General features: G+C 45.9%; 1 protein-coding gene across 1 annotated transcript in view; it reads left to right on the top strand.

Annotated features, from left to right (window-relative positions):
• The window catches only part of MFSD2A (MFSD2 lysolipid transporter A, lysophospholipid), a 36113-nt gene extending 26992 nt beyond the window's left edge, over positions 1-9121 (top strand). The window contains exons 10-14 of the mRNA XM_082233564.1: positions 3354-3437; positions 4635-4747; positions 5339-5482; positions 6238-6414; positions 8342-9121. Of these exons, the coding sequence (XP_082089690.1) occupies positions 3354-3437; positions 4635-4747; positions 5339-5482; positions 6238-6414; positions 8342-8402 (579 nt within the window). The 3' untranslated portion in view covers positions 8403-9121. The remainder of the gene's footprint in view (positions 1-3353; positions 3438-4634; positions 4748-5338; positions 5483-6237; positions 6415-8341) is intronic.
• Positions 9122-12273: the final 3152 nt, after the last annotated feature.

The raw sequence follows: 12273 nt of genomic DNA, 5'->3' as shown, positions 1-12273 counted from the left end.
TCTTCCTTCTCCTGTGTGTCACATTTACAAAAAGGTTTGATTGCACTGGTTGGAGACAACTGTTTTGCCACATGCTTTCATCTGATGGTGTGGTAAAAAGAAAATTACTTTGCAACCTGGCAGCCTAGTACTGACTACCATGCAATGGTGTTGCATTTAGCTCGGGGGGGGGGGTGGCTCTGTAAGCTTTCTCTGTGAAGCAGATTCAGGGTAGGCCAAATCCTGAGCGCAGTCTGCCTTTCTGTTTACCTCCTCCCCGCCCCCCGCCAATGGTCTCTGTTTTCTCATGGCTACAGAAAAACTCAAAACTTTGGGCAGGTAAAATGCCAACTTTTTTGATCTGTTACCAGATCCAGTGATTCACTCTTAAGGCATCCTAGAAATGCAAAACACACAAAAGGAAATGGTGTATTTTGAAGGTGCCACTGTTTCCCATATAAAGTACTTCTGCACGTTAATGGTGTAAGTGTTTGTAGAGGAGGTGCCATGGCTTGGACTATACCACTTCAAACAGGAGGACAGGAGATGATAGATCTAGATAGATAGATGATATAGATATAGATATTCACCACATTGCTAAAAAAAACCAAGAAAGTTTCTTTTCTTTTAAAATGACACATTCAGGAACGTGCATTACTGAGGCCTCATCCATATTATACATTTAAGACAGTATTGCACCACTTTAAACAGTCATGGATTTCCCCAAAGAATCTTATAGGTGCAGAGAGTTGTTAAGCTCTGGGAGGGGAATGAGTCTCTTATTCCTCCCACAGAGTTCCCAGAGCGGTTTAACAAGCAATCCCTCTTCCCAGGGAACTTTGGGAATTGCAGCTCTGTGAGGGAACTAAGAGTCTCTTAACAATTCTCAGCACCTATGAGAAACTAGTCCTCAGGATTCTGGGGGGTGGGGTGGGGGGGGTGTAACCATGACTGTTTAAAGTGGTGTGATACACACATTCTGCAGAACAGTTCCCAAAGGAAATTGCTGGTTTTGAAGTTAAGCAGGGGCAGCATATGTAGCACACCCACCTGGAGCAGAACAGGATGAATTGGATGTTTTGGAGAGGTTGGAGATGAATGTTAGAGAAGTGAGTGGGAAAAACCTGATCCATTTGCATTCAAGGAGCCGTTACAAACCCTGCATGGAATGCTGAGTGTGTGTCCGGGCCGTTGAGGGGGAATAAAATGAACAGGGCTCTGGACTATTTGGAGAAGAGCTCTGAATATTTTGGAGTGGAGGGAGGCGCTGGTAAGAAAGGGCCTTGATGTATCTGAATACCAGGTGGTTACTCTCAGAGTGCGCTCTCTCTCTCTCTCTCTCTCTCTCTGTGTGTGTGTGTGTGTGAGAGAGAGAGAGAGAGAGAGAGAGAAAGAGAGAGAAAGAGAGACGGACATGTGGCCTCTGTAAGGCAGTCCTGGAAAGTATGGTGTTTGTTTTTGTGTTTTCAAAAAGCTTCTGCTTAATCGGTGTGTGGTCTCTTGCAGTTTTACTGTGTTAATTTGACTTGGCTAGCATATTCATTCCTATTCTTTCCTCCCCACCCAAAACATGTGGCCTGGGCATTTGCAGCAAATTCATAGTCTGCTTATCTAGTGAGAGTTTAGGCCCCCCACCCTTTTTAGGACCTCGTGGCCAAGTCGAAATTGAGGAAGAAAGTAAAAATTAGCTCCATATCTTATTTTAGAGCCATGCAAGTTTGGGAAATAGCGTGTGTTCCTAAACCTGGGAGGGGGTGTTCATGGGCTCCAGCCCAATGACCTGCAGCACTTCCCCATGCTCCCCCCCCATATGCCCCTTGCCCAGTGAGATCACACACAGCTGTCTTACAGAACAGCCTTTGCCAGCGTAGTGCCTTCCAGATGTTTCGGAGCACAAATCCCATAGAATGAGAGGTGTTGTAATCCAAAGCATCTGAAAGGTGCCAGGCTGGCAAAGGCTGTTCTGTAATCACTCCACAAAACCCGCCTTTTTCCATTAAGCCTTTGGCTTAAACCCTTTAATCCTTTTGACTGTAACCAAACCCAAGTGCTGTCCTGGGAAAGGGAGGAGGACATGGATCTGTGTCACTTTTTTTGCTTATGGAACCCTGTATAAAGTTCAGCGTCCACAGATGGAGCTGTATTATATAATAATAATTTGCAACACCATCTCCCTGTGGTGTTTTGGGACAGTGCTGCTGAGAGAGGATGAGAGAAGATGGATGAGGGGCTGTGCGCTTGTCCTCAGTAGCATATTCAAGCTTCCCTTAGTTCTAGCCACATGCTTAGCTTTGCTGGATGCCACCACCGGCTGTGACCTCAGCCCCTCATTGCGTGTCCCTTAGAGAGGGGTGTGGAGCATGTTCTGTCATCCTCGTGGCCAACTCTCTTGGCCAGACTCCATCCAGTTCACGCCTCCTTTGCAGAATCAAAACTTACGCCAATCCCTGATACGTAACAGACCCCGCCACCCTTCATTTCTCCTCTCCTCTTCCCTTTCTGACTCCATAGGAACGTAGGGGCGTGTTCTTGACATGCCACCAACAATTCCTGTCCTGTCCTAAGAAGAGGCAAGGGCAGAGACGCTGCCCTGAGAGGAACTTTCATGAGGAAAAGGAACTTGACACTGGCTGAGTTCTTGTGGGGAAACTCAGTGCTTTATAAGCCTTGCGGAATTCTGGCATTATTGCTATAGAACGCAGAAATAAAGAAAATCACCAATCAAATCTAGTACACAGGGGGCCACTTTATCTAAATTCTGTAACTCGGTATTTCAACAAATTGTATTATAAATTGGTATTGTTATAATGAGGCTATTATTGGACTTTAACTGAAAACTAATAAACAGTTATTATAAAAAAGGAAGGGAGTTTCAGGCGTAAGGGGGCAGTGAAGGAGACTGGACATGATTGTTTGAGAACAGGAGACTATGGTGGGACAGCTGAGGATAGAATTGGCATTTGTGCTGGCTATGAAAGAAGCCAAGGAGCTAGTGCAGCCATTTGTAAATGGGTATCATGTAACCTGAGCATGTTTTTTGCCCTGCCATTATGTGACTGCAGGCATTCCTAAAAAAAAAAAACCTCCCATGATAATAACCTGCCCTGGGGTCCTTAGCTATGGTTGCTGTCAGAACATTTCCCCTTCTTTCTGTGCATGCTTATGAACGAACTGTGGATTCCATACGCATGATTGTGTTTGGAATCGGGGTTTTAAGTCCAGGTTAATCAATGCCACATCCAAGCGTGTGATCTTGCATACATAGTGCCCGAGGCTCCCGCAGAGCTCCCTTGGAGAGGCTGTTGCGAAGACTGACTCTGGCTGACTCGAGTAACAACTCTTCCTCCCTTCCCCTTCTTGTTGCTCTCTTGCAGCTCTCTGCCACGCTTACCATCCCCTTTTGGCAGTGGTTCCTCACTCGCTTTGGGAAGAAAACAGCCGTCTACATTGGAATCTCGGTGAGTGAAAAATCTCCAAGGGGAAGCACAAAGCCGACTTGAGGTTTTGTGCCTGTTGCAAAGCCATGCAGGGAAACGTAGCGCTCAGAGCAAGTCTTTCCACTTGGCGCTGCTAAGCCTACAACAGTGAGGAAACCACGCAGCCCAAGTGGTTTGGCAAGCAGCTTCTCAATGAGCTGGTCTAGATCTTGATAAAACTATTAAGTCCAAGAACTGAACATGCCATGGAATTATGGGTAAACACTATGGGCCTCTTCAAAGGTTTTCTCTAGAGAGCTCTTAGTGGTGCAGTGTTAGCTCTGTGTGTTTCCCTCTCTGAGATGGCTGTTCTGCAGCAGATCTAAGGCCTATTGACAGTACAGGACTTGGGACCTCATGGGGCTCCTTTACTTTTCCCCAAAACAAGGCTGTTCCATTGTGGAAAGGCCTTGTAAAGGGGGAACAGACCTCATGTGCTTGAGGCCTACTGACGTCAGTGTTGGGCTGTACCTGCTACTTTCTTCCTGTAAGTTACTAGGTCTATTCACAGGGCTGGGCAACATTGCAATTGGCCTACAAATCAAGAAATGCAGTCTTCTCACATCTTTTGTGGTGTTTATGTTCTGGGGATGGTGTGGATACCCACAAATGCATATAGACATACCACCTCCTTGGAACCCCCTTCTTGCTTTCCTGAACCAGCACACCACATGAGTCTTAAAAACGAGCAGAGAGCTTTTAAGCGTTCTGCTTTGCTTACCAGACGCTAGGAGGCTTTCTGAGATCTTGGGAGACCGTCCCAGAGCCCGAGAAAGAGCCTCCCAGAGGCTGGTAAGCAAGGCAGAGAGCTTAAAAGCTCTTTCTGCACCAGCAGAACTCTGTGCAAAAAGAACTTTTAAGCTCACCAGTTTTTGCGCATTTAATTTGTTCAGTTTTAACCAGTTGGCCATCAACCTTGTAAAGCTGAAATCGCATAAATTAAACACGTGCAAATTGTGAGGTGACTGTGTTAATATTAGCCCACCTTATCCCTTAAAAATAAAAATATATATTGCAGGTATATAAATGAATATTTGTATACTGTTTTCAAGGTGCAAACAATTAAAGCCTAAACTATCATGGTTTTTTTTTTAAAAAAAACTTTATCCACTATGTCTTGAGCCAATGGAAACCTTCAAATGATTATCTTTTTGACCATTTCCTCTCTTGATTCCACAGTCTGCAACTCCTTTCCTCCTCTTGATCATAATAATGGAAAGTAACCTTATTATCACCTATATAGTGGCTGTTGCAGCAGGAATCAGTGTCGCTGCTGCTTTTCTTTTACCCTGGTAAGTGTGTGTGTGTGTGTGTGTGTGTGTGTGTGTGTGTGTATTTAGTAAACATAGTACTATGTTTTCAGTGTTGAAAGCAGATTATGCTTCCTCCACCCCCCCCCCAATAACTCCTATGTTATGTTGAAACTCCCAACTCTATGTTGAAATGTGGGTGGCAAATAATGGGGCAGCCCCAAAACATGTTTTTCTGGTTATCATTGAGTGAAAAAGTGTGATTTGTAATTTAGGGATGCCGTATTTCTGAGAGTGAAAATCCAGTGACAAATGTTGTTGAGCTTTTTGCAAAATCTCAAAACAAATTAATTTTCTTGACCTATTTTTTAGGAAATTTGCTCAAAACAAGTCCACTTCCAACATGGGTTGCCATATGTCCAGGTTTCCCCAGACATTTTAGCAGTTTTCAGAAATTCCCCCCAGATGCTATTTTTGGCGACCGAATCCAGGATATGTCCAGGAGAACTTGGACGTATCGCAGCCCTATGTAATTGGACATCTTACTTCTTTGTTGTAACCTCCAGTTTGGAAGCTGAGGACAATTGGGGAGAATGAAATGGTACTGACTGGTTTGCTTCTCTCTCCATTTAGGTCCATGTTGCCAGATGTCATTGATGACTTCAACCTGCAGCACCCAGATTCCACTGGCCATGAAGCAATTTTCTTCTCCTTCTACGTCTTCTTCATCAAGTTTGCATCTGGGGTGTCTCTGGGAATCTCCACACTCAGTTTAGAGTAAGTCTTTGCCTGCCTGCCTCTTTCTCCCCTCCCCTTTTTTTAGATTTGGTGGTATATATAGCAGAACGCCATCATTTGAAGCATTATTATTTTTACCCTGCTCTTCAGCCAAAAAGGCTTCCAGACTGGCTTTGTTTGAATAAAAGCAAAGCCAATCCCTGCCCTTACAATATAAAAAGATAATGATGCAAGAGGAAATGGGGAGGAAGAGGAAGACTATCAGATGCCAACACCATTTCTTTAAAATTGCATGGTAGTTTTCGTCATGATGGCTGGAATGGAGACATTTTAGGGAGAGTAGGATCCTGATGGATCTACTGGTGAGCTAGTGAGATCCAGTGACTGGAATGCATCACCTGGGAGCCCTGGAATACCTGGGCTTGAAGCTCTGTGTCACCATTAATTTCACATACCTGTGTGCTGCATTAGGCAATTTGTTCTGTCTTAGTTGCAGTTTGCCTTCTCTAAAATAGAGACTTAACTCACTAGATTGTTCAAAGATGTTCCGGGGGCTGTAGCAGAAGTGTATGTTAAAAAGAATGTTAAAATTCTGTGCCCAGGGAGCCCAAGAGAAGAGATAGGAAACCTGTTGTGTGTGTTGGCTTGTTTATTGCAATTTGAGCCAGTTTGTGTAATTTATTATTTTGTTTAATTTATTCTGGTTTTGTTAACCTGGCGGTGTGGTAAGGAGTGACGCGGGGCTACTGGACACTTTACTTGGCCATCATAACAGTTCTTTCCTTGGTGTGTAGCTTTGCTGGTTACAAGACCCGGGGGTGCTCCCAGCCAGAGGAGGTGAACTTGACCTTGAAGATACTGGTGTCGGCTGCTCCTGTGGCTTTGATCATCCTTGGCCTGCTCCTTTTCAAGCTGTACCCCATTGATGAGGAGAGGCGACGGAAAAACAAGAAAGCCCTGCAGGATTTAAGGTGAGACTCCGATGGCCACTTGGGGCGGGGCGGGGGGGTGCATCTATAACTTGGCAGAGATGAGCAACTATCAGACTGGGACTTTTCTCATGGGATGGGCTATCATGCCCTAGCCAGTAGTTGCAGGAGAACATTCACTTGCAGGGATGCTGTTGGCTCAGGAGCGATTGCCACAGGTGCTATGCCTCCTTGATCCCTTCTGAACAAAATCCTTACTGTAGTCTCATAGGTTGAGCATGGGAGGGGCTCCGGAGAAGGATGGTTTGCAAAGGATCCGGAATCCCGTGTCTGGGTGAAGCTGCAGTGAAGGGGGGAGTGTGATCTCATGTTCCATTCAGAATCAGGAAGAATCCCCCCCACCCACGGAAAACACCACTCTTTCAAAATTCCCCGTGTGTGGCAACGGGTTCAAATTCTGAAAGGACAGGTGGCTCTTCCTCCAGATGACCCTTTCCGTTTATTGCCAAAACTTAAAATAGAGCAGGCGTTTGATGGCCCTGGGACAAATGGGTGTCTAGTTTCTCTGATGCAGCACTCCAAGGCAGGGGGTAGAGAGCTAAATATAAAATGCTGAGTGATCCTGAATGTTGGACCTTTATGCACAAATCACTGCTTGGCTTCCTGATAGTTCTGTCTTCACTTGCTGGGATTCCTGACTGTTCAGAGTTGCCTCGGGTACCTCTTTTACTCCAAGATTAGTGGTGGCGCATAACTGCCTGATAGTTCAGAAGTGGGGGTAGCTCTAGTTCAGGGATAGGCAACTGGTGACCTGTGAATCGCAGTGGCCCACCAACCAGACCGTTTTCCTCTTTTTCTGAGTCCTTTCCAATACTGCGAACCTCTTTCATTCCCCAGAGGGAGGGACATTTGTCACATAAGCAGCAGGCTGTGCCTTGCACTCCCTGTCGAGTCTGGAAGAGGGCACCAGGGGAGTCATGAGCTGCGTCTTAACAAGCAACCTGCATCCTCATAATGGGACAGATTAAAGGTCACCTTTTAGGCAATAGTGGAGGGTCTGCTGAAGCAGTAGCGGTCCCTGATGCTTCCTAGGAGGTAAGAGAGGAGGAATGAGGCAGGAGCAAGGTCAGCATAGTGCAAACACACAGGAGCTCTGGATTGGGTACTGACCTCGCCGTGCCTGGTACACACCAAACCTTCAGAGCACCCCCAAAAAGAATCCTGGGAACTGTGGTTTACTCCTCACAAAAGCATAATTTCCAGCAACATTAATAAACTACATTTCCCAGAATTCCTGGGATAGGCTGTGTGCTTTAAATGTATGGTGTGTACACAGCTGAAGGACACTTTTGCCTCTGGCAGCAACACCTAATCCCTGTTTGGAAACTTAGGAATTCATCGTAGTTCCATGGCAATTGTTCCATCAGCGGAAGCATGTTGGCTTACCAGAGGGAACAATCTTCCCTCTCCACCCCTCATGCACTGTTCTGGGTTTCCCCCCAACACAACTCAAGCTGGGAGAGAGAGAGAGAGAGAGAGAGTTTGGATTTGATATCCCGCTTTATCACTCCCTTTAAGGAGTCTCAAAGCGGCTAACATTCTCCTTTCCCTTCCTCCCCCACAACAAACACTCTGTGAGGTGAGTGGGGCTGAGAGACTTCAGAGAAGTGTCACTGGCCCAAGGTCACCCAGCAGCTGCAGGTGGAGGAGCAGAGACGTGAACCCGGTTCCCCAGATTGCGAGTGTATCGCTCTTAACCACTACACCACACTGGCTCTCATGGGAGGATGGGGTGGAGCCCTATTGCACAAGCAGAAGTCCTGGCATGGGCTTCCACTAGCAGGACTCATTAGTTGAATGCAGCCCTTACAGCTGCAGTCTGTGTGCCTACTGCAAACCTGTGTGTGTGTGTGTGTGTGTGTGTGTGTGTGTGTGTGATTAACATATATTTTCCTTTTTACTTCCCCAGAGATGAAGAAAACAACAGTAGCACCGAGTCAGACTCCACAGAGCTGGCCAGCATTGTTTGACCTCGGCTTGCCTTGGTTTGCTGTTTACACACTGGAATCCTTTGAAGGTGGGGAGGGGCTGCCACAGGGCCATCCGCTGTGCAGGAGGGATGCTGACTTACTTCCTTGAGGGAGTGCTCTATGACGTCCTTCCAGACTTCTCTGGAGAGCAAACACTGGTACATGCTACGTGGAATTGAAGGAGCACCAACTGCATCTGCATGCAGGGCAATGTGCAGTACTGCAGGAACATATCTCTTGATGGAATAAGTGCGCCACAATTGTTATTTATTTTTACATTTATTTTTTGAAAAACACCTTTTGAGCAGTCATTTTCTTTGGGTGTGGTTCATGCTGCCTCTAATCCGCCTGATACCAATGGCATCAAGTGTGGTAAAGAAAATTGCAGTACTGTTAAGGGTCTCTCCCCCCCCCTTTTTTTTTAATTTTATCTTGCCACAGACCCGGATGGTGCTTGTTGGTGTACATTACACCATTGGCATGACCTTGCCAAACACAACCTCGTACTGTTCTCAACTGTAAATAAGACACAACTAATGTTGAAGCATCCTGTGCTGGTGCTATTTATGTACATGTGTATTTATATATAAAGAGAGCCTAATTAATAAAAATAACTTAATTATTTTGTAAATATAAAACTGCTATGTTTACCTATTTGTATATATCTGTACAGAAAGAAGACAATTAATATTAATTTACATTAAAATGCAAATGTGTCACCTGTACTTGTTATGTCTTTCTCTAAAGAACAACTGAAACTGGACAAATTGTTATTTAACTAGTATAGCTTTGGGTACTTTGATTGAATTGCATCTTTTGTTCTGGTTGCCCCAAGTGCCGGTGTTGCAGAAAACAGGACATCATTGACCAAGGGTGCCTTTAGGCAAATCCAAGATTATAGGGGAGGGAAATATAGTTGTTTGCCAGATGTCAACATCTGCTCTGAAGCTTCAGGTTCAAACTTTCCCTCAGCACGCCCAGAGTTTCTCAAGAGAAGAACTAAAATATTGCAGCAAGGAGCTGGGTCAAGGGGCCATGGAGAGGTTTTTGTATTTCCTCAGCTCCCACCCCACCCCAGTCAGACTCCATCCCTGAGGGACCAGTCACTAGTGACTCGCCACCCCCCAAGTGTCACTAGGCTTTCTGGTTTAAAGATGATGAACCAGAAGAAAAAGCAGGGGCTTTGGAGTTGTGCATCAGCAGCAGTGAGTACCTGGACAGAAGACTGAGCTGGCAAATGGGATCATCTGTTTGCCACTTTATTCCTATTTAAAAGACAGTAAATATTTATACAGGAATGCGGGTGGCACTGTGGTCTAAACCATTGAGCCTCTTGGGCTTGCCGATCAGAAGGTCGGCGGTTCGAATCCCCACGACGGGGTGAGCTCCCATTGCTCAGTCCCAGCTCCTACCAACCTAGCAGTTCGGAAGCATGCTAAAAAGTGCAAGTAGATACTGTTTACCTTCCCCCCTCCGGCGGGAAGGTAAACAGTGTTTCCGTGTGCTGCTCTGGTTTCGCCGGAAGCAGCTTAGTCATGCTGGCCACATGACCAGAAAAACTGCGGACTAACGCCAGCTCCCTCGGCCTGTAAAGCGAGATGAGCACCACAACCCCAGAGTCGTCTGCGACTGGACTTAACAGTCAGGGGTCCTTTACCTTTACCTTTTTAAATATACACTGGCATTTACACATATAAAGTTTGCATGTGCAAATTTGTGTCCTTTTTGGGGGGCCAGGGTGTAAGTCACTCTTCCAGCAAAGCTACCTTTTCTATTGAACCATGACTGGCTATCAAGTCCAGTTCTGGTATAGTGAGTGGCTGAATCTCTAAGTAGGACAGGGAATGTCTCCTGTCTGAAAGCTGCTTCCTTATGAACTGTGCAATTTTCACATGAGCCTACAATTCTTGCATGTGACCCTGACATCCATTTTAGGGTGTTTTGACACTGAGAGCTGGGTGTGTCCTAAAACTGGCACATTAAAGATTTATGGAGTAAAAATAATACATAAGAAATTACCAGTTAATAAAACAAGTAAAAGGGAATGGGCATCTTTATTTAAAATATATGAAACAGAAATGAAGTGGCATGGGCTTTCATAGTTTTAAAGGAATTAACATTCAAGATACCAACATGGAAACATGTAAATTTAGTAAGGGACTGAGAAGGGCGGAGCAAGAAAGAAACTAGGAATTGGGGCCGGGGGAATTGGCTGGGGGTAGTATCGAAAGGAACGTAGATGCTGACTTGGGCCACTTTAGATAAAGAAGAGGAGGTTTTTAGAGGAAGCAGGGAGTTTTGGTTGTGATTTTATAGGGTGTTGGGGAAGTTTTTAAAGCAAGAATCAAACAAAGGCAATCAGAAGATTTGGCTAAAGGAGGTCCTTTAAGTGGAAGTACCTGAGATTGCATTTGGGACCGTCTGTATGCAGTGCAAGTCCTCTGCCAATGAACAATGGTCCCTTATCCAGTGTAGAACTAAACTGACTATAAGACTGAGCAGGCCAGCTCCTTCTGCCGGCCTCCAGTCTCTTACTTTGGAGTACTGGAATGTCTTAATCCAACCCCCCATTAATGTGCTGGTGTGTTCACTTAACCCTTTGACACTCTCTCAGCGCAGGCCTTCAGGTTTCCAACAAAGCTCCTATTCTTCGAGATGCTCGTAAAATACACACACACCCCAATGCCATTAAAGCTCCGGTTGCTGAGATTCCAGGCTGTGCCCTAGCTAGAAATGGGGGAGAGGCTGGGAAGAAATCCCATGAACCTGACCTTGCGCTGACACAAGACACTTCTACAACCCTTATCCAAACGAAACAAACGACTGATTGGATCCTGTGGGACAGCCTCTGGAGGCAGATTAGATTTATCGCCCCTGTTTTTATGGTTACTGAAGGGGTGAAGGTCAGGTCCTTTTCTTTTGATTGCAAAGCAGGAAGTTTGGGCTGTGGTTTTGAAATGGAGGCAAGTCATTTGTTAAACGCCTGTTAAGAACTGGGAGCGGGGGGGGGGTCGCTGAGAAGGATGAGATGGGACAGTTGACGTCATTAAGAAACACAGCGAGAGAGAGTCTTGCTCTTTCTCACAGCCTGAATGAGAGCTAGCCTGTGCATATTCTAAGCTTTTTATTAAAAAAAAAAATCCTAATGAGTCAACACCTTGCACCAACTCATTCAGCTGGCATCTCTGGGCAGTTGCCAAGGCTCCAGTGCCCATTGTGCGGGGTTCATGGCCAGTCCCTGACCCACAAAGATGGAGAAGGAGGAACAGCAGCTGCTGCAGGGTCATCTCTAGGGTCAGTAGTGAGGGCCGGATCGCCTCCAGTGGGTCTTTGGCACCTCACCCCCTTCTCCCCATCCATCACATGCGACTTTACACGCCATGCATTTAAAGCACACACGCAAAAATCCTGGGAACAGTAGTTTGTTAAGGGTGTTGGGAATTGCAGCTCTGTGCAGAGTAAACTAGTTCCCAGGATTTGGGGGGATTGGGAAAATGTGTTTTAAATGCATGCACCTGTAGAGTAGGGATGAAGAAGCTGTAGCCCTCCATTTGTTGTTGTTTAGTTTAGTTGTGTCCGACTCTTCATGACCCCATGGAGCAGAGCACGCCAGGCACTCCTGTCTTCCACTGCCTCCCGCAGTTTGGTCAAACTCATGTTGGTAGCTTCGAGAACACTGTCCAACCATCTTGTCCTCTGTCATCCCCTTCTCCTTGTGCCCTCCATCTTTCCCAACATCAGGGTCTTTTCCAGGGAGTCTTCTCTTCTCATGAGGTGGCCAAAATATTGGAGCCTCAGCTTCACAATCTGTCCTTCCAGTGAGCACTCAGGGCTGATTTCCTTCAGAATGGATGTGTTTGATCTTCTTGCA

Source organism: Podarcis vaucheri, assembly GCF_965113315.1.
Source record: "Podarcis vaucheri genome assembly, chromosome: 7".
Classification (NCBI taxonomy): Eukaryota; Metazoa; Chordata; class Lepidosauria; order Squamata; family Lacertidae; genus Podarcis; species Podarcis vaucheri.
The sequence above is the reverse complement of the archived record's forward strand: the minus strand, read 5'-3'. Positions and strand labels throughout refer to the sequence as shown.